The sequence below is a fragment of the Gopherus evgoodei genome, chromosome 10 (genome assembly GCF_007399415.2).
Source record: "Gopherus evgoodei ecotype Sinaloan lineage chromosome 10, rGopEvg1_v1.p, whole genome shotgun sequence".
NCBI lineage: Eukaryota > Metazoa > Chordata > Testudines > Testudinidae > Gopherus > Gopherus evgoodei.
The window spans coordinates 60,437,490-60,459,177 of NC_044331.1; the positions used below are offsets into that span (position 1 = coordinate 60,437,490).

The window sequence follows — 21,688 nt, forward strand, 5'->3', positions numbered from 1 at the left end:
CTCCAGAAAACACCCACTGCTCCTTGAAAGCATCAAGGGAGCCAGTGGATGCCGCCCAGAGGAACTCTGCCCGGATACGTGAACGGACGGAGGAGCAGAAATAGGCCCACAGTCGCAGGAAATCCTGTCGGCCAACCTCCTCTCCCTGGTTTTGTAGATGGCTAGTTTGGCTAGGGCCAAGAAGAGGCTGACAAGGAGATCCCGTGTCTTTGTGGGGCCACGGATGGGGAGTGCGTAGATCAACAGGTGAGGGGAAAAGTGCAACCAAAAACGCAATAAAAGGTTCAAGAGGAGCTGGAACAGGGGCTGAAATCTGGCGCACTCTAAATAAATGTGCGCCAGGGTCTCTTTTATGCCACAAAAAGGGCAGGTGTTGGGGACAGGGGTAAACCGCGCCAAATACACGCCCGTGCTCATGGCCCCGTGAAGGAGCCACCAACTGACATCCCGGCGGGCCTCGGAACCAGGGCAGAGTATAAGCTGGCCCACCTGGGCCTCTCACCCTCGAGGTGGCAGGAGGTCCCGCCATTTGGTATCAGGGCGGGAAGCGAGGGTGAGGTAGTGGAGAGTGTGGAGCACGAGCGTGTACAGGTGTTTCCGTGGTGCGGCCTGGAACAGAACCAGCTGCAGCTCGTGCAGCTGGCTCACAGTGAAAGGATGAGGTGGCCGATTGGGTCCACGGGGCAGGGGCCCGATAAAAATGTCCACGGGGCCTGGGGTGGAGGGTGGGCAGGGAATGCCCTCTCGCAGGACCCAGTTGAGGTAAGCCTGAGCAGCAGGCAGTAAAGCGGCCTTCACCTCCTGAAGTACGTGCCGGGGAGCACGAGGTCTGGAGAGCATCAGGGGATCCAGCCAGTCTCCCCCATCGTAGTCCAGGAGGTCTCCGACCCTGGTGACTCCCGCCAAAACCAGCCTCTGGCGCACCACAGGGGACTCCGCCACCTGCACACGAAGCTGGGGATTGTGTAGCAGGGGCTCTGCGAGGAGATCGGCCCCCACGGTGGCCGCCATGGACCTGGTCATTGAAAATAGCTTCCAGGTCCAGAGGAGGTCTTGGTAGAAGACCGGCAGCCCGGAGAGGTCTCGTGGAAGACCTCTTGGATGGACGTAAAAGAGCTGCCGGTTGTATCGGAGCCCTCAGAACCAGCAGAGGAAGGCGTGAGCCAATACACTCTACGCCGGACTACCTGCACCATACAGGAGTCTCTGCAGGGCCTGGAGGCGGAAGACATGGACCTGAGTGTGTAGGCATTTCAGGCCCTGTCCTCCCTCCTCCAGGGGCAAGTGGAGGACCCCTGCAGAGACCCAGTGCATCCCTGGCCAAAAGAACTCCAGAGTTTTCATCCGGAGGTTGGCCAGGAAACCCGGGGCCGGGACCAGGGTGTTGAGCCGGTACCAGAGCATGGACAGGACCAGTTGATTGAGCACCAGCGCCCTCCCTCGAAGGAAGAGACACCGGAGTAGTTCCGTCCATTTCCGGAGCCGCTCCGTCACCCTGCCCTCTAAACCATGCCAGTTCTCCGGCAGAGACGGATGCATGGCAGAAAGGTAAACGCCAAGATAGAGCCTTGGACCTGTGCTCCACCGGATGGCCTGAAGCGCGGGTGGGAGGGAGCTTGCCTGCCACCCGTCCCCGACCACCAGGCCAGAGCTCTTAACCCAGTTGACTCGGGCAGAGGAGACAGCCGAGTAGATGGCCTGGCAAGCCTCAACCCGCACCAAGTCGCCCGGGTCCTGGACCACGAGGAGCACATTGTCGGCATATGCCGACAGGACCAGCCGCAGCTTCGGCTCTCGAAGCACCAACCCCATCAGCCTCCGACGGAGGAGACAGAGGAAGGGCTCGATCGCCAGAGCTTACAGCTGACCCGAGAGGGGACACCCCTGCTGCACTCCTCGCCCAAAGCTGATTGGCTCGGTCACTGTCCAGTTGAGCCTGACCAGACACTCCGCAGAAGCGTACAACACCTGGAGAAAACCCGCAAACCGGGGTCCGAAGCCAAACGCTCGCAGAGTGCTCAGGAGATAATCGTGGTCCACCATGTCGAACGCCTTCTCCTGATCCAGGGACAAGAGGGCGAACGACAGACCATCCCTACACCCTAATTCCAGAAGGTCCCGGACCAGATACAGGTTATCAAAGATCATATGGCCCGGGATGGTGTAGGTCTGATCTGGGTGGATCACATCCGCCAGCACGGACCCTAGCCGCATCGAGATGGCCTTCACAATGATTTTGTAGTCTGTGCTGAGAAGCGAGACGGGACGCCAATTCTGTAAGTCACGGAGATCCCCCCTCTTCGGCAATAAGGCAAGCATGGCTCACCTGCACGAGACAGGGAGGACCCCACCCTGCAAAGACTCAGCCCCGATGGTGACCAGGTCTGGGCCGAGGACGTTCCAGAACACGCGGTAGAACTCCACGGCCAGCCCATCCATGCCTGGAGATTTATTGGTGGGCATGCGACGGAGGGCTTCCGAGAACTAGGCCACAGTGAGAGGCAGCTCTGGCCGGTCCCAGTCGCCCATGCTGACCGTCGGGAGTCCGTCTCAGAGCACTCTGCAAGCATTAGGATCGGTCGGATCAGGGGAGAAAAGAGTCACGTAGAAGGCCCTGGCCCTCTCACACATCTCCGCCGGATCCATGGGGGGGGGGGTGCCGTCCTCCACCAGGAGGCAGGCGACGTGCTTCTTGGCCCCCCTCCTTTTCTCCAGGGCATAGAAGAAGCGGGAGCTGCAATCCATCTCCCGAAGGAGGTGAATGCGGGATCGAACAAAAGCACACCGGGCCTGATGGTCTTCGAGGGCCCGGAGCTCCTCCCGCTTCTCCCGGCACGCTCCGCAGAAGGATGGATCCTCGGGGCTGGCGGCCAGACGCCTCTCCAGCTCCAAGACCTCCCGTTCCAACTGCCCTATCGCCGCATCCCTCTGTCGGCTGGCACCCGAATGTAGTCACGGCAGAAAAGCCGGGCGCACACCTTCCCCAGATCCCACCACCGCCGCGCCGAGGGAAAGGCGCGCCTCTGCCCTCGCCAGGCCAGCCAGAACTCCCAGAAGGACGCCACAAAGCCTGCATCCTCCAGCAAACTATTATTAAAGTGCCAATAGACCGGCCCCGGCCTCTCCACGCAGAGAGAGGCCGTCACAGTGGCAAGGTGGTGATCTGAAAAGGGGGCTGGCCAAACACTGGAGGAGTGGGCCCGTGAAAGGTGGAAACGCGACAGGTAAATGCGGTCCAGCCAGGAGTGGTGCGACCAATGGGCCTCCACCCGGACGAAGGTGAACGTTGAGATGAGTGGCAATCGAGATCTCCCGGAGGACATCTGCGGCAGCTGGGCACTACTCGGTCCCTGAGCGGTCTCGTTCCTTGAGGGTGGTGTTAAAGTCCCCACCCAGGACCAGGCATTCACGAGGATCCAGGGAGCCGAGGAAGGTGGACGTCTGCTGATAAAAACGCAACCTCTCCGGGCCCGATGTGGGGGCGTAAACGTTGACAAGATTAACCACAAGCCCCTCCATATGGACCCGGAGGCACAGCAGGTGGCCCGGCACAGCCTCGGCGACCCCCAGCACCTCAGGCCGTAGGTCGGGGGAGAACAGGGTCACCACTCCAGCCGTGCAGACCGAGAGGTGGCTAAAGTAGACCCCGTCCCCCCACTCCAGCCACCAGCTAGCTTCAGCGGCCGGATCTGTATGGGTCTCCTGCAGGAAAACCACAGAGTACCCCCCCCCGTCCTGAAGGAAGGAGAGCACCTGGCTCCTGTGGAGACCCATCCTAGAACCCCGGGTGTTTAATGTGGCAAAGATGATTGGTGCCATGAGGAGGGCTGGGGGGGATCCTTGCCGGCAGACACCCCCACGGCCTCCGTCAGGCCACGCAGCAGTCCATGACCTACCCCATAGGTGAGTAAAGAGTCGCGGAAAAGACGGACTCGCTGGTAGGCCACAGCGGCCTGCTTCCCGGTCCTCTTACCCTCCCCCATGAGGGCTCTTGCGGCCCGGAGGACCTGATGGAAATCCCCCCACCGCTGGAGCACAAGCTGGACTTTGTTACGGGAGCCACGGACATCCTCAAGGAACTCCCGCAGATTCTCCTTCAGCGCATGGGGGGGGGGCGGGGTCACTGATCTACGACTGTCCCCCAGTGAGGCCCCTGTTGCAGCCCCGTGGCCCACCGAGGCAGGCAGGGAGGGGGAAGAATCCCGACGTGGCGTCCGATGGGCTGACGCCACGCGACCTGCCCCACTCCCCGGTTCAACAGGGGCGGCATAAGGAAAACAGCAGCCCCCAATGGGTCGGGACGGGGAAAAACAACTAAAACCACTCCCTAGAGAGTATCCCCAGGGGCCGCACTGGCAGCATGGGAGGTGGAGGGGACAAGGACAGAGCTGGCATCAGGAATAGGGTAGGGGACAGGAGTAGGGCAGGGATCAGGAAGGGAACCGGGCAGGGGGGCAGAAGTAGGATCCTGAGCCTCAGTAGTTGGGCCGCTGGAAGCTGGCCCCTCCTGGTTAGGCTCAGAGATCTGGGGAGTGGGAAGGAGACCCCCAACGATGCCAGGCTCAGCCACTATGGTTTGGGCAGTAGCCCCAACATCAGGAGATGGATGGTCGTCAACGGGGTCCCTGCTCCACACCCAAGAGGGACACCCCCTGGGAACCGGGTCCCAGCCGCAGGGCACTGGCCGTTGCCTCAATGGGCTCAGCGGCCGTCAGCAGGGTGCCACCTGCAGCCAGGCTGATGGAAGATTCCAGGAGACCCTCAGAGGCGGGAGCAGAAGCAGCGGTTAGGGGAAGGGAACACGGGGACAAGGGGACTGAGGTGAGGTCGCCCAGATCGAGGCCCACTGGCAGAGGGTCATCCTCCTTCTGCGTGACCAGAGTCAGACCCAGGGCCTCAATCTCCTCCATCTATAGCGGCCGGGGCCCCTTCCCCACCTTGGCCAGGAAGCACGGCGTCCGTTGCCTCATGGTGCCCACCTCGCTCCATGTGGAGACCTACGTGTGGGCGTTGGCGAGGGTGGTGGAGCCCACGGACATCATGGCGGCCTCTAAAATGTACGGGAGGGTGGTCTTCTTTCTGGCATCGGAGGCCACCGCCCAGGAGGTGGTAGAGACGGGCCTGGCGGTGGGGGGCATGTTTGTCCCCCTGAAGCCGTTGGAAGATCTGGGGGTCCGCTTGATCCTGACCTCTGTCCCTCCCTTCCTGCCCAATGCCACCCTGCTGCCCACCCTTTCTGCCCTGGGGCGCCCCATCTCCGTCATCAGCCCTCTCCCGTTGGGCTGCAAGGACCCTGCCCTCTGTCACGTCCAGGGGGCAGAGGGGGGTGCGCCCACGGGCACTCATGCACAAAAGTAAATGCTTGGCTGCTGTTGCTGCAGGCTCAAATGGTGGAAGTGGGTGTGGTGAGCCAGGCAAGCAGCTCAGTCCCAAAGGTAGGAGGTCAAAGTAGAAGGAAAGCAGCCAGCAGGGGTGGTGGAGGGGGCAACAATGGTGGTGGGGGCGAAGGGGGACACGGATGGACTGGGGGCAGGCTCCACGCCACACCCCCGGTGTCCCAACAGACACAGTCCAAACCCCCACCAGAAGAGCACAGTTCGTAAAGCCCCCTCCACAACGGTCCTCACGTGGTCTTCCAGCAGCGGGTGGTCCTCTTCTCCTCCTCCTCCTCGGGGCTCCAACAGCTCCCCAGCAACAGCCACAGTAGTCCCAGCAGCTCCAGGTGGTGGTCTGGTGTCCAGGCAGGAGGGACCCTCCTCAGATGGTGGTGGCCTCAGCAACAAGAGCTGGGGTCCCTCACTCTCCTCCTTCTCTGGAAAGCAGGCCTTCAGCAGCCTTCTCCTCCCCCCCAGGGCTCTAGGTGGAGTAATAGCAGTAATTGAGGGTGGGAGCGGTGAGGGGATCAGCAGCCAGCCAACTAGAGGGTAGCAGAGAAGGAGGGAGGCTGGGATGGAAGTGGTGGTGTCTGGCCCAGCCAAGGGAGCAGCAGGAAGAGCAGCAGCAACGAGGGCCCAGTGCTCAGCAGGAACAGCAGCAGCAGCCCTCTCTCTCCTTCCCTCTACAGCAGAGGAATAGAAGGGAGATCTACTGGCCACAGGAGAAGCAGGTTTTTGTTCCCTGAGTGACCAGAGCAGGGGCTGTACTAGAGTAATCAGGAACCTGCTAGAACCAATTAAGGCAGACAGGCTGATTAGAACACCTAGCCAATCAAGGCAGACTAATCAGGGCACCTGGGTTTAAAAAGGAGTTCACTCCAATCAGGGAGGGGGAGCTAAAGGAGAGGAAGTGTGAGAGGAGCTGGGAGCAAGAGGAGCAAGGAGCTGAGAGTGAGAGGGTGTGCTGCTGGAGGACTAAGGAGTACAAGCGTTATCAGACAGCAGGAGGAAGGTCCTGTGGTGAGGATAAAGAAGGTGTTTGGAGGAGGCCATGGGGAAGTAGCCCAGGGAGTTGTAGCTGTCATGCAGCTGTTACAGGAGGCATTATAGACAGCTGCAATCCACAGGGCCCTGGGCTGGAACCTGGAGTAGAGGGCGGGCCCAGGTTCCCCCCAAACCTCCCAACTTCTGATCAGACTCAGGAGAAGTTGACCCAGGCTGTGGAGAAGATCACTGAGGTGAGCAAATCTGCCAATAAGCACAGGACCCACCAAGGTGGAGAAGCAGCAAAGAATCCTGTGGCACCTTATAGACCAACAGATGTTTTGGAGCATGAGCTTTCGTGGGTGAATATCCACTTCGTCAGATGCATGAAAGCTCGTGCTCCAAAACGTCTGAGTCTATAAGGTGCCACAGGATTCTTTGCTGCTTTTACAGATCCAGACTAACACAGCTACTCCTCTGATACAAGGTAGAGAAGGAACTTTGTCACACTGGATAACAACAGGAAAAACTACAAGCCTAGCAAAATGCTTTGGGGATACATGCTGTTATGACAAACAGCAAAAAACAACATGTCAGTGTAGAAAGCAAGGATGCAAAGGATCAGTTCACAAACTTAAAGATTATAAAGAGATGGTGATTTGTTTGAAAGACCCATTAGAAGCTGATCAGCACCTTCAGAAAAGTGTCACTTTAAATAGCATAAACTGTTACCAGCCCCAGGAAGCTTGGAGTAGAAATTACCAGGCACAAATTATATTACTAACCATCAACAACTGGTACTCTGGGATTAATTAAAATGTTTCTATAAGATGTTCTCAGCAACAAAAGTTCTGCACTATTTAATCTGATTAATTTTCAAAGCATCTGCAGTATATTTCCTTGTAATACTAATAATTCAAAATGATTAGATGAGATTTCACTTAGTAGCACAATATATAACTGTTTTTTCTTCAGCATCATTTGAGTGGCTTAATAAACAAAAGTGGTTTCCATTATTTCCCTGAGTTTTGCTACAACTTTCAAATAAGCATTATTGTAAATTAATGTGAGTTGTGTTAAAATGGTTTAAAATTATAGCACTTTAACATAATTAAAATTAAGAAGTAGGTAACCATTCTAATTTCTGCAGCAACCACATGTTAATGTTTGTGGGTTTTGATATCACCAATGCTCTTTGCACCAAAGAAGTCCAGCTTCTAGTGCCAGGAAGGACTAGTTTTTCCTGGGAAGAAACTTGCCATTATGTCTTGGAAAGAAAATGTAATATCTGTGATTGATACAGGTAGAAGATCTGATTGTAAAGTACAGGAAAAAGAAGAGGATTGTTGCTGGAATAATCATTGAACCAATTCAGTCAGAAGGGGGAGACAATCATGCTTCAGATAAATTCTTCAGGAAGCTACGGGACATTACCAGAAAGGTAAATCAAACATTTAGAGGTCCACTAACTGGTTAGTTCAGTCTGCCAGACTTCATTCTTGCTTCTCAAGTTAACTGGCATTTTCTCCAGACCATTTCAATGGGTTTCCCATAATCCCCTTCTGAAGACTAACGTAAGAGTCCAAACATCCTGGAAGACCTCCTGGAAGACCTCTAAAATGGCACTGGTGGCAATGATGTGTGTAAGCTCAGACCCAACAGTGCCTCTTCACCAGCACAGTAACATGTCCTGTTCCATTTGAAGTGTTCTCAGAGAGTTAGTAGTAATTGTTCTGTTGAATAAATTCCCCCACTCTCAAGGGAGACTGAGGGATTGGTCCAGTCTGATAAATCCTGGTTCCATATCCATGTTCCTTAAGCTATAAAGCTAACTTCCATAGAGAGGCTCACGCAATTCCAGGAATAGTAGTTGGAATGGTGAAGAAGTATTTTTCTTTCTGGAACATTTGCACTTGCAACTATAGACCCAGGAACAGTAAAAGCAGAAGCTGAGTCCAGATGTAAGTTCAGATGTTCCAGTAAATGACAAAAATAGATAAGATGTCTTATGACATTTGGAATATCTTGGGAACTATTTAAAAGGGGAGATGAGACCTGCCTTTCAGTTTCTTCTTGTAAATGTTCCGGGCGAGAAACCTGAATGTGTGTTCATGGAAAAACATGTTAATGACATTTGAGTAACCCTGTTCTGTAGGATGAAGCAGCATAATTTTCCTTTGTTAACAAGTGCTCTCATTGCCCACTCATTTTTCTCATCATTTGAGCAGTTTAGATTAGATGGGCAAGTATGAGGCTAAGTCAAGCAGTTTTTTCTTGCCCAAACTGAGGATGTGCCAATGTTGTAACAATAAATGTGTTGAGAACACTTAGTAATCTGTTTTAATGTGACTTTTCAAAATCTCCTTGCCTGCACAGGATCAGTGGAGTAGTCCATTGCAAGTAACATCTTTTTTTTTTTTAAACCTGGAATTTTCAGCTAGTCAGATGTGCTGGGATGTTGCCTGTGTCTATCGAACGTGACTGGCCCCCAGTGTTGTAGGTGGAAACGTTCAAAAGCACAAATGGAAGTTAAGCTCTAAACTCCCATTGACTTTCATTGGGAGTTTAAAGTCTAACTGCTTTTTGAACTTTTTAAAATCTCTCCTCTAGTGTTTTCTAATATCCCTTATAAATGTTTTGAGACAGTCTATATAAAACATAGTTCTTTTCTCTGTTGTCCTGACAAGCTTGTATAGAAACCAAATTACTGTGTACCTTCCTGAAAAATAACTGAATTTCTTTTGATGCTGTAGTCACAAAGACCTAAATGATCAACTGTTTTACAGACTGACATGAGAGAGGTGTTCAAAACAGTTCTCCTGACATATTGTTCTGTGCACTATTCTTTAACTCTTAGTATTTGTGTTTAGTAAGAGAGGTGAATATTTGTTTTGGAAACATGGATTCAGGTTCCCTGATCTCTCAATCTCTCTGAATAGCATGGCTGTGCATTTCTGGTGGACGAGGTGCAGACAGGAGGCGGCTGCACTGGGAAGTTTTGGGCCCATGAACACTGGGGCCTAGATGACCCAGCCGATGTGGTAACATTTAGTAAGAAGATGATGACAGGAGGATTTTTTCACAAGGAGGAGTTCAGGCCCAATGGTGTAAGTGTTTTAGTGTACCTTGGATTCTGTAGTCCTAAGTGTTAATGAGTGAAGGAAGATGGTCCATTTCTGGGAGTGATTCTAAAATATGCTGAACCTTGGGACATGCTTCTGTCCTCAAATGCCTGGTGAACAGTATTGCTGCATGTATAATAAACTCAGCTGTCCTGCAGCTGAGTTCATCTGATATGTGGCAATGCACATATTTGCTTATTTGAATACGATGGAGCTATTATTTGACACGCACATTCTGTATACAGTAATTCCTCACTGAACGTTTTAGTTACTGAAAAATGCGACTTTAAGTGAAATGATGTTAAGTGAATCCAATTTCCGCATAAGAATGAATGTAAATGGAGAGGTAGGTTCCAGGGAAATTATTTTTGCCATGCAGTACATTACAGTCCAGTACTATAGTTGGGAGGTGCCCCCGCCTTGCCCTACACAGGCACAGCCCACTGGCACTGGAGACAATGAGGCAGGTAAGGAGGCTGAAGGTGCGGTAGGCTAGGAGAAGCACGTTGCGCAGCAGCAGCGGCAGCTTCCCCAAGCACCAGGGGTGGGGGGCTCAACCCTCAGCCTGCCCACACCCCTCCTTCCTCCAAGCCCCCACTCTTATCTTGCCTCTTCTCCCCCTTCCCCCTTTACTCCACACGCCGCGTCCTCGCTCCTCCCCACTCCCTCCTCTGCTTCCTGCCCACAGCAATCATCTGGCTTGCGGCATTCAGGAGAGGGGGAAAAGCGAGGATGTGGCATGCAGGCTCCCCCTGCCTCCTGAACACCACAAGCCAGCTGATTGCTGCAGCCAGGAGGCAGGGGAGGGAGGAGTGAGGACACGGCACGCAGACTTCCCCTCCCTCCTGCCTGCGGCAATCAGCTGGTTTGCGACATTCAGGAGGGAGGAGCGAGGACCCGGTGCGCTGCCTCCCCCCTCCCTCCTTTGTCTCTTGCATGTGGCAATCAGCTGGCTTGTGGCATTCGGGAGGTGGGGGAGGAAGGGGGAGCCTGTGAACTAAGTCCTTGCTTCTCCTCTCTCCTACCGCAAGGCAGCTGATTGCCAGTGGGAGGAGGAGGGGGAAGGCACTGATCCGCGGGGTCGGGCGGGAGGCACTGGGGGGGGTGGGTTGTAGGGGGGCTGCCAGCTGTGGACAAAGCAGGCAGCCAAATGATGTTATAGTGAAGCGTTGCACAACTTTAAATGGAGCATGTTCTGTAATTGGGTAGGGACGTAAGATCGAAACAATGTTAAACGAAAGGACATTAAGTGGGGAGTTATTGTAGTTTCACAAGCACAGACAGTGGGCTTAGTTCTCCATGCCCTTACACTAGTTTAACTACACTGAAGTTCTGCTTGTATAAAACTGGTGTCAGGGAGTGAAGAATCAGGGCTGGTATTTCTGATATGCTTTATTTTCAGCACCAAATGTGAGTAAGAATTGACCTTGTACTTTTGGAAGCTATATCTCTTTTCTTCAAGATCTGCAGATTCTTTTAATCAGAATTTTTTTAAGACAATTAGCAATCTGTGCGTAGTTGTAAACTTAACATATGGAAACTGAGCCAATGGGACAACAATGGAAACACTGAGGCAAAATCACACCGTGCTAACTGCTGGCCTCAGTTACACAAACATTCATTTCAGTGAGGTCACAAAGAACAGGGTGCCATTCTCAGTGCAGAGTGGCTTCTCCGTAGTTCGTCCTAAATGCTGTGGATCTGCTCCCTTCTAGGCAGGCTTTCTGTTCCTACGGCACAGAAGAGGCGCCTAGTGTTCATTTCTGGTGCCCCAGAAATTTGTTGATGCCCATATGCTCACTCTCCTTTGTGTAGAGCATTGCTTTGATTTCAAATTGCCTCTCACCATCTTCCACAATTTTTTTCCCCTCTCTCTCCAGCCGTATCGGATTTTTAACACCTGGCTTGGAGATCCCTCCAAGAACCTCATGCTTGCTGAAGTCATTAATGTTATTAAGAGGGAAGACCTTCTAAACAATGCAACCCATGCAGGGAAAGCTCTACTGGCCGGGCTGCTGGACTTACAGGTGACTTGGAGAGTGCAGAAGGGGATTCCGACCTGGGGCAGAGGGTTCAGGATGCAGGCTCCAGCTGGGCTACGTTTACCAAAGACGGCTCCCAGTTGGCGACACAGCAGGGCTAAGGCAGGCTCCATGCCTCCCCTGGCTCCATGCTTCTCCCAGAAACAGTTGGCATGTCCTGCCTCTAGGTAGAGGTGTGGCCAAGTGGCTCTGAATGCTGTACGCGCCCAAAGTGCTGCCCCCACAGCTCCCAGCCAATGGGAGCTGCGGAGCCGGTGCTGAGGGCAGCGGCAACATGCATTTCCCTAATCGCCCCTGTGCCTAGGGGCTGGACATGCCGGCTGTTTCTGGGAGCTATGCAGAGCTGACCAGACTTTTAACGGCCTGGCAATCCTAGCTTCCCGGTGAGCCGGCACTTGTGGCTCCAGCCCCGCCGAGATGGTGTGGGGGTGCTGAAGCTTGTGGCTTCCAGCCCAGAGCATGGAGACTTGCTGCAGGCTGGATCCAGACCACAGGCAGTAGGTTCCCCACACCTGGACTAGATGATCACAATAGTCCCTTCTGGCCTTAAAGTCTATGAGTCTGAGTTCTACTGTGTGGTGTATAATCAGTGTTCACAGATTTAATTGTCCTAGTTTTAGTGTTTTAAGGTTAAATATCTCCTTGTAATACAGAAGTCCCACTTGTCTTCTAGACAAGAAAATGAAGAGATAGTGGGCCTTTTCCACCACAAGTATTAGAGGTTTTTATCAACTGAGGTCTTCATCGCACTGCTCAGCATAGTGTCTGAGCCCCATTGTGATCACCTGCAGACTGCCTCATACATACAATCCTGGTGCATTCACTGAAGTTGTTTTTAATACAAATAAAATCTGGGCTTACTGATGCCTTTACAATAATCAGGCCAATCTGTACTAGCACAAAATGTTTTTTAATGGTAATTTATTGTTAGATACTAAGCTAATGCTAGAAGTACTTCTGAACTGGGAATCTATTGGCACTTAGCTGTGTGACTAAGATAGGGGATTGTCCAATCTGTGAATAGTAGGTGGGCAGAGAGGAGCACAGTCAGCACATTTGTTTGCAAATGGTTAACGCTGTTCTCCCTCAGGATCTACTTATTAATTGATCCTGCCCAAGGAGACAGGGAGAAGTGACAATGTGGTTTATTTTTCTTTGAGATTTATGGGGCAAATCAAAATTGTTTACCCTTAGCTTCAGTTTGCAGGATTTGTGTCCTGAAGCTGAGTTTTGATGGGTTCTGCCTGTGGACATGACAGATCTCGCTGCCTGTACTAAACTACTGATCATGGGTGGTTGTGTTTTTGTTTTTTAATTAAAGGCAATCCTATAGAATATACCAGACATTAGTTCAATGTGCTGCACAGAGACAGTCATACATAAGGCCATCACCTCAAAGTGTGGTAAATATAAAATATAATGGATTCAGACATAAGTTCATGGAGGATGACTATTAGTCATGATGGTCAGGAATGCAACTCTGTGCTCAGAGCAACTGTAAACCTCTGACTACCAGAGCCCAGAGAGGAAGACTGGATGGATCTTTCCATAATTGCCCCGTTCTGTACACTCCCCCTGAAGCTCTAATGGGCCACCATTGGAGACAGGATATGGGCAAGATGGATTATGATCTGACACAGTATGGCAGTTCTTATGCTCTTATATTGGGGAATGAGATTTTTCTTCCTATATAGAAATTTCCGCTGTTGCCCTTTTTTCCTTTTTCTCTTTTCATTAAAAAAGGCTATGTCCCAGCCACACAGCAGCGCATGCTTCCTTGGGGAATAAAGAGCTAAACTCTTTCTAGTCTCACTTAGAAAACAGAGTTACCACGTCCCTAGAAATAAGCATCATATAGGCCAAGGGGTTGAATATATCTACTGTCCATATGTATTTTTAGCAACTGAATATATTTGTGTCTAGCAAAACTTGCAGCTTATTGCAACATGAAGGTAAGCTGGTTTCTAGCACCATTCAGTAAGCCATTTGTGCTGATTTGCCTTGGTAGTATCCTAAATGTATGGAATGGGTGCATTTTAAAAATCCAAGTAAATATTGCCTATTGATCCTGTTCTGTGGTGTAAACTCTGTCAGACTCCTTTATATCCTTATGAGAGAGAGAGAGAACAAAATTTCTTCCAGCCATAGACATCTAATCTTCTGATTACTAAACTCTCCAGCAGCACCAGGCAGTTTTTGCAGCTGGGTAAATAGGTCACAGAAATTAAAACTGTGTAATGTTTCCATGTCTGCAGAAACTGAGAAGGCAAAGTTTCCATGTTGTAGAATGCCTAGGTGCACCGCTCACCAGTAAGATGCCCTGAATTCTCTGCTGGAAAAGTCTGACAGCAGATGTAAGAGTAATGTTCTCCTAACTCTCTTTATTCTAGGCTCGTTACCCCCATCTCATCAGCAGAGTGAGAGGGCGAGGAACATTCTGTTCATTTGATACTCCAGATGATACAACTAGGAACAAGCTAATTGCAATAGCCAGAAACAAAGGTATGATAAAGTCTGTCTGCATGTCATGCAGGAGAGTGGCTTTCAGTATCTCATCCCCTCATGCATTTGATTTTTCTCCTGTGGCATATGAATGAAAAGTTCCAGAAAATTTTGTTTTCCCTGGCTGGGGAAATAACATACTATTTCTGTAAGCATGATACCAAAGCCTCAGGTTGTTTCCACATTCGGGATGTAAGACAACAGAAATGTTCTCCTTATGTTCTATGTAAAGCCTAATATCACTTCAGTGGAGATTTTAATTTTTATATTAAAATAGAGGCTAGTTCTACCAAGGCTGTTTTTTGTTAGTGAATACATTTATACCACCATGCTAATTTATCATGTATTTATAAGTAATATTTTATAATGCCATTTATAATTCAAATGTTTTAATTAGAAAATGAGATCTTTTTTCTATAACAGTTAAATGTTCTAGTTAGGCTGGTAATACTCAAAATGTATTTGTGTATCGAAAACCCCATAATCACGTGTGTGTGTGTGTGTATCCCTATATAATCCACTGTTCTTGCATTGTAGCTTACAATAATTCATAGTTTATAGAACTGTCTAGGGTTGCTGGTTGGATGAATTCCTGGAGGTTTCATCACATGACATGATCTTTAATTAAAAATTAATCTTTCGTTCCTGGAGACTCCAGAACAATCCTGGAGGGTTGGCAACCATATCCCTGTCACAGTCCCTCCCTCTTCCCTCCCCCTCATCTCCCCCCACCTTCAGTTGAAAATCAGCTGGCAATCTCGTAAGATGCCCATGGAACAATGGGTTTGAGGAACCTATATCACGTGACACTGTACCCATCCCATGAGGCACTGCAAACCCTTTCCAAAGCATCCTGCAGCCAGTTTCACAGTGGGATAGCTACCCACAGTGCACTGCTCTGTGTCAATGCAAGAGTTGCTAGTGTGGAAGCACTCGGCTAACACAAGGAGTATAGTGTGGATGTGCAATAGTGGTTTAATTAAAGCAGTTTAGTTAGGGCGGCGTAACTTTTGTCAACAAAACTCTGTAGTGTAGACATGGCCCCAGCTGACAACAGAGATTTTAACAGTACTGCAGCCTTTGATTGGGAAAACGGATAGATTGTTTCAGAATTAGAATACTTTACATTTTTTTTAAAAACGTAACAGAGATGAAATGATTGGCCAGTCCCTTTGGATGGTTACCCTTGACCTCCTGTACTCAACAGTGTATTAAATACAAAAATGTCACACCAAAGATGAAAACAAGCAAACATCTTGTTCTGTGATGTAGGCAATGACTGTGTTGAGAGTATTAATGCTCATTTTCAGTCTGTCACTGTCTGAGCATCAGTCTCTTTGTGATACTATATGGCCTCCCTTGTCACGGCTAGGACTACTTCCAACATTTCAAACATCTGGTGAACAGCATCAAACAGCTACCATGCTGCTTATGTTTGTTATTGTGTCAAGTGATCAGCTCCAGGCCCCGCTGCATCACTGAAACCCCATTTATGGCTTTACATGGGTCTGCAGTGCTGTGGAGAAGCTTATACTGGCCCTCAGCACTTGGGTGAACTTCATCCTGAGAGAATGGTATGTGTTGTGTATCCTCCAAAGAGGGAAGTCACTATGGTACATCTTATTGCCTTAGGTGTTGTGCTGGGAGGCTGTGGCGACAGATCGATCCGTTTCCGCCCAACTCTGATCTTCAAGGATCACCATGCGCACCTCTTTCTGAACATCTTCAGTGACATCTTAGCAGACTTCAAGTAAACACACATTTTCCTTGCACTGAACAGTCCTGTCCTGTCCTCTAAGATTATGAAATTAGTTTACTTAATTGGTACATATTTTCACTTACAGGACAAAATGTGAATTCATAAAATGAAGCTGTTGGTTTTTTCCCATGCTTACCATCAAGTCAGGCTGCTTTAAACTGAATCTCTGGACGCACATGGAGCTTTGGAGTTTCATAGACCCCCAGCAAGTGCATCCAAATGCTCTGAGCAGTGTGTTTGCAAGGGATATTGCACTTGAGTGCTAGATTGCACTCCATTTTCAGCCTTGGGTCAAAGCAGGAAACAAGGAAAAACCCTACAGACATGCACTGCCTTGCATATTTGATTATTTAAAAAGAACACAATAATATATATATTTTCATAGGTAAATGCTGTAACTTTCCTTTCTCCACTTTGTGTCCAGATGAAGCAGCAGGTCTTGTGAGTGTGGGGTAGAAGCTTAGGGGATGTCTGCCAAGCAGAAAGTGCCATTGTCTGACAGTGACTGGGAGGAAAGAACAGATGTTTCAAAGCAAGCTCTGCTTTCCAGCACTGCCAAGTACAGTATTTCAGAGAATTGCTTCCAGCTGTGTTCCCATAAATACAAACACACAATCTGCCATACCAGAGTGGACCAAGGGACCATCAGATCTGCTACCTTCGGCCTATACCTAGTTCTTCAGAGGCACTGATGCAGTTGAGTGCTACATGGAAGTGAGAGGGGGAAATAATTCCTTTCTGGCCCTTGATTAGTTATTCCTAATGTAAAAAGTCAGCCTTGTGCACACACAACTGTACCCAAAGGTTTCTGAATTGCTGAAACTTAAGAAATAAAATGAAGCATGTACTGCTGCCTTATTTTAGCAATCTAAAATGTGTTGGGCTGCAGGATTATTTAACTGGCTTGCCCATAATATGCAGCCATTGATTTAGCAAAATTTCTAAGCAAATATTCAAGATATTTTGCAAAACCACAGATGCATTGTTTTGTATCGAGCCATTACTTGACATCAGATCTGTTGCGATGGGGTCCTTACTAAGTGCACAGCTCTAATTCAAAATAATTCTATTGTTTTAGTAGATTTCTTCTCTCATGCTTGAAGGGTCCTTTAGAAAATCACAGGATCTGTAAATGTCGGTGGTCTGTTAATCTGTTCACTATCAGACAGTTGTTTTGTTCCCTGTTCACTAGGGAAGAGAAAGGGAATACATAAACAGTATTAGTTCAGCAAATCAGCTTCATGAAAATATCCTTTCTACTAGACATAGCTCCTTTATATATGGCTTTCCTCTGTCTAGTAGAAAGGATATTTTCATGAAGCTGATTTGCTGAACTAATAGTGTTATGTATTCCCTTTCTCTTCCCTAGTGAACGTTTGAATTTTGACTGAATAATAACTGAACGTTATTCGGGGTGAAAAATCTTTTGAACTGATTTGTGAATTTTCCATGTCCAGATAGAGAATAGAGAAGTATTACAAATTAAACTATTAAGCTCCCAGTGGCCAATAGGTTCTACAATGTAATTCAGTGGAAGCACTTCAATATTTAGGTTGAGACCTGCACAGCAGCATAGGAGATTTAGACATACGTTCTGATAAGTTCGGTGAAACGTGTCTAAGTCTTCTGGTCTGCTTTGAAAATATTTCTGCCTAACAAGTAACTTTCAAAATTACTGGCAACTAGCAACCAAGGAAATTCACTTCTGCTGATTTAAAAATAAGCAGGCCCATGTAAGCCTGTCTGTGCCACACACTGTTCTGGAACTTGTTGGTCAGAATTTTCATAGTGTAGACAGGGCTTTTGACTATAAGTTTTCTGATGATTATCTGTAAAAGTTCATAGTTGGGGAAATAGCCAGCAAAAGTCAGGGTAAAACTTGGAATTGTAGATTACAAAAGACTTGATGGAGGGTTGGTAAATAACTGTACAGTGAAACCTCATTGTCATCACAGTCCTAGTAGATATAATACTATCAAGAAGAAAGTCAAACTAAGAAATTCCTCATGTGACAACATTTTGGGAATTAGTTCATTCAACATATCAGTGCAGTAGATTTTAGTAAATGTCTCTAGCAAGTCTTGTACTTTTACAGAATCAAAGGTCCAGTAATGAAGTCTTATCACATCCTCACTTTTATTATAAATACTCTAGGTGTTTTTACTAACTTTTACTGACACTCAGTAACTGTGTAAAATTGTGCACAATGTATGTTGATCAGATTGTTAGAAAACATACTCATAGAGCACTGCAACCTAAGCATAATAAAGTAATATTGTTTACAGCATATTGTGGACAGTGCCAAATAAATGTTTAAACAAAAATACCTAACTGCACTTCATGATGTAACTGGTAACAATGCACACGACTCCATGAAATAAGTAAGTTTCCTGTGTAATCAGTATTCTTAAATAAAATATTTATAATTGAACTCCTCCAGTAAGTAGCCCTTTTTATTGTTAGAAATACACTTTTTAAATAAAAATATACACTCATAAATGTTATGCTCACTACATAGTTCTGTATTTTTATATACTCTTTGGGGGATTGTACACCATACACATAGCCCACTCATTCTGGTGATACCTCTGGCTGCATTGCTATTTAGGCCAAGAGGAAGCATTAGCCAACATGACTGCTTCATCGTTTCCTTTTGCTTTACTGCAGTAGTATTGAGTTCTGCCAAGTCATATAAATGATGTGAACTCCCCCTACTGGCTCTGTTAGTAGACTGCAAATCAGGGTTGGTCTGAGTGATGCATTTATGATTTTCCCCTGAAAATACCAGAGAGCGCCAACCCTGAAAATTATAGCTAATTCTTCCAAGTGATGAGTTTGCCTTGATGACCTGTTCTGCTTAGCAAACCGGTTCAGCCTAGCAACCGATGAAGGCCTACTGAAAAATTTACTGGCTGGGGTAGACAGGCCAGATTTATGACCTTGTTAGATAAGAGAATGCTTGCAAAGTCTGGGGAAAATGCTTGCAGACACTTTGTGAAGCAACTTGTACCTTTTTGAAGCTTATCAAGAAATAACAGTTGCTCTTTTTCTCTTGTATGCTGGGAAAGTATAACTGGGAAGGTACAGTGATGACGTGACGTAAGTGATGAGGCGACAGAGTAGCTAATAAAAAGCAATTTGTATTTGCGGAAGGGGGGCTAGTTCTGTGTGGAAAACGGGCTTGTTCTTTGTTGTTTGTGTGCATTCATCAATAAAGAACTTGGTATTTGGACTTTGCTGGGTTGTCTGTCTTTTGCGATCAGATAACGAACCTGAAAAGTCTGGGATAGAGACAACCCCAACACAAGGTAAGTGAACATTGAGAGCTGAATTATTTGCCATTGTCCTAGGTTTGCTACGTGACGTAAAAATGCATGACAGATAAAAAAATGCTGTAAGGACTTGACTTAAGCACTTCCAGAACAACTCAACATATGTAAGTTTTCCTTGTATTTGTGATAGAAATGTTAATGTTACCATCTAGCAGACTTCATGTACAGGTCTTTGATTTATACTCAGCGCAGAGGGAGCCCCTTCCAGATGACTATCGTTTCATTCTCTGAATCAGTAGTTTTCTCAACATCAGTTGATTAAGTATCACAACATGCCAGCAGGGTAGGTGTAATTATGGGAGTTGAGGATGGATTTAAAAAAAAAAACCTAAGAAATTTATCCATTTCATAGATGGGGATACTGAGACCTAGAGTTTAAATATCAGTCAGCATTCACACAGTGAGTCAGTGATAACTGGGATTAGAACATTTTACTCCAAACTCCCATTTCTCTACTGTAGACACAATTCATCCCCACCTTCAGACCTCAAGGTTCACTGTACATCAGTGAGCAAAATCCTGCCCAGTTCAGCACAGTGGAGGGAGTAGACATACTCCCTGCTAAGTCCTACTATGAACTTCATCCAGTTGTAGCAGGATTTCACAGGACAGGCTTGAAGGTGCTCCTTACAAGCAGAAGCAACGTGCACTTTGTGCACTTCATGCGGCTGTGACTGCAGCATATAATCCATTTGATTGAGTGGGGTAGGGTTACATCTCCATCCCTTAAGGTATGTCTAACACTTCAAGCTGGGAGTGTAATTCCCATTTTGAGGACACAACTGTGCTAGCTTTAACTAATGCATTAAAACCTGTGTGTAGCTGTGGTAGCAGGAGGCGGTAGCCACCCCAAATATGTGCCTAGCATCTCAGACAGGTTTGTACTTGGGATGGCTAGCTCCTCCTGCCCTTTGTGCCTCCGTGGCTATGTTCTATTTTTAGGGCTAGTCTACATTGGCAATGCTAAAGTGCTGCCACGGCAGCGCTTTAACGTGACTTGTGTGGTCATTGCAGAACGCTCTAAAGTGCTCCCAGAACTCTAAAGAAACCAATTCCATGAGGGGCATAGCTCCCAATGCTGTCTACACTGGCACTCGGACAACACTGAAACTTGCTGCATTGGGGGGGAGGGGTTCACACCCAAGCGAGAAAGTTGCAGCCCTGTAAATTGCCAGTATAGACAAGCCCTTAGTGTGCTAGCTCAATCATAGCTAGTACAGAGATGCCTTCTCAAGCTGGGAATGAAACCCCAGCTCAAAGTGCAGACATATCCTTAGGGACATGGCAATCTCACATTGGCTGGCCTTTTATCCTAGCACTCATAAGATCCTGCCTTGCTGCTTGTTTCCTAATCCTTATCTTTCTTCCTCCACTCTCTTGCATACCAGTGCAGCACAGAGGATTTTGCAGTAACGTGCAGTACATTTTTAGGAATTATTTGACTTTAGGCAAAACATTTGACAGTGAATTGTAAATCTGTCACAGAAATCAGTAATTCCAGAATAATCAAGAGCAGCTATGTAATGACAAATGGAACCTCCAAAGATGTTAAAGATGGAATGAACTCTAAGGTGATCACATGCGTTAGCTATGTTCTTCTTGAACATTTCCATTTATGATGTCCTAGTGACCTCCTTTGGCAGCTGCTCTGATCTTATCTAAGCCTACCCTGGAAGAATACTTTGTGCTTCTAAAACCATGACTTCGTGTAGTACTTTATTTGGTCAATTTCAAGTGTTTTTGTACAGAGTAATCTATCTTATCCCATCAGCCATCCTCTCCCTTTACTAATTCAGTTATTTTAATGTGAAAATGAGAAAATTGCAGTGCTTTGCCCCTCTCAGGATTAGGCTCTTCATTAATACATAATGAAATTTATTAGAGGTGTAAAGTCCATACAGGGCCAGGGCAAAATCTAAAACAGAGGCTCCCCACCCTTCCAAAAAGATTACCACTGAGGGGCAGGGGTTGGAGAGTGAGCCTGCCCCACACTCACCCCAGGGTAAGGCTCACTGGGCCAAATTTCAGTGAGTGATGTTGCAACCTGATACATCAGCTTGCAATGCCACTAGGTTTGCGGGCCCTCTCAAACAGGGCTCCTGGGCAAACTGCCCCTTTTGCCCCACCAGGGGTTGCCCTGAGTCCATATTTTCTCCATGTACAGGTCTGCTTCTCATTATGGAATAAATCTTGCTCCTGATTTTCAGCTGGCTGGTAAGGACTATTCCCCACCCAAGGTCATGGAGCAGTAAAGCTGCTGTCCTCAGTTGGTAGGGGGGAAAATAGAGGATTTGAATATTGGTCCTTCCAGCCTCCCCAGGTGTGCACAGCTGTGCAAGCAGTTGCAGGGGTGGGGGACGGGACCTTATATGCCCTCTGTGAGACTGCCAAAAGCCAACACAAACACACATACTGCTTCTGTAACCAGAGCATTCCATATCTGGAGAGGCATTGGGCAACATTTACTCCTGTGAACTTTCATACTATGTGAAGTGGTGCAGCTTTCATTAAACAACTCCCACTATATCATATGGTCTGCTTGTGTTAACACTTGTAATTTTTCACATGGTAG

General features: G+C 48.0%; 1 protein-coding gene across 3 annotated transcripts in view; it reads left to right on the top strand.

Moving 5' to 3' along the window:
- ABAT (4-aminobutyrate aminotransferase) overlaps window positions 1–19,016 on the top strand; it is a 186,239-nt gene extending 167,223 nt beyond the window's left edge. For all 3 annotated transcript variants that reach the window (XM_030577512.1, XM_030577513.1, XM_030577514.1), the window contains 5 exons: window positions 7,663–7,800; window positions 9,299–9,466; window positions 11,362–11,508; window positions 13,914–14,025; window positions 15,658–19,016. In XM_030577512.1, coding sequence (XP_030433372.1) covers window positions 7,663–7,800; window positions 9,299–9,466; window positions 11,362–11,508; window positions 13,914–14,025; window positions 15,658–15,779 — 687 coding nt within the window. In that variant the 3' untranslated portion in view covers window positions 15,780–19,016. The remainder of the gene's footprint in view (window positions 1–7,662; window positions 7,801–9,298; window positions 9,467–11,361; window positions 11,509–13,913; window positions 14,026–15,657) is intronic.
- The last annotated feature ends 2,672 nt before the right edge of the window (window positions 19,017–21,688 follow it).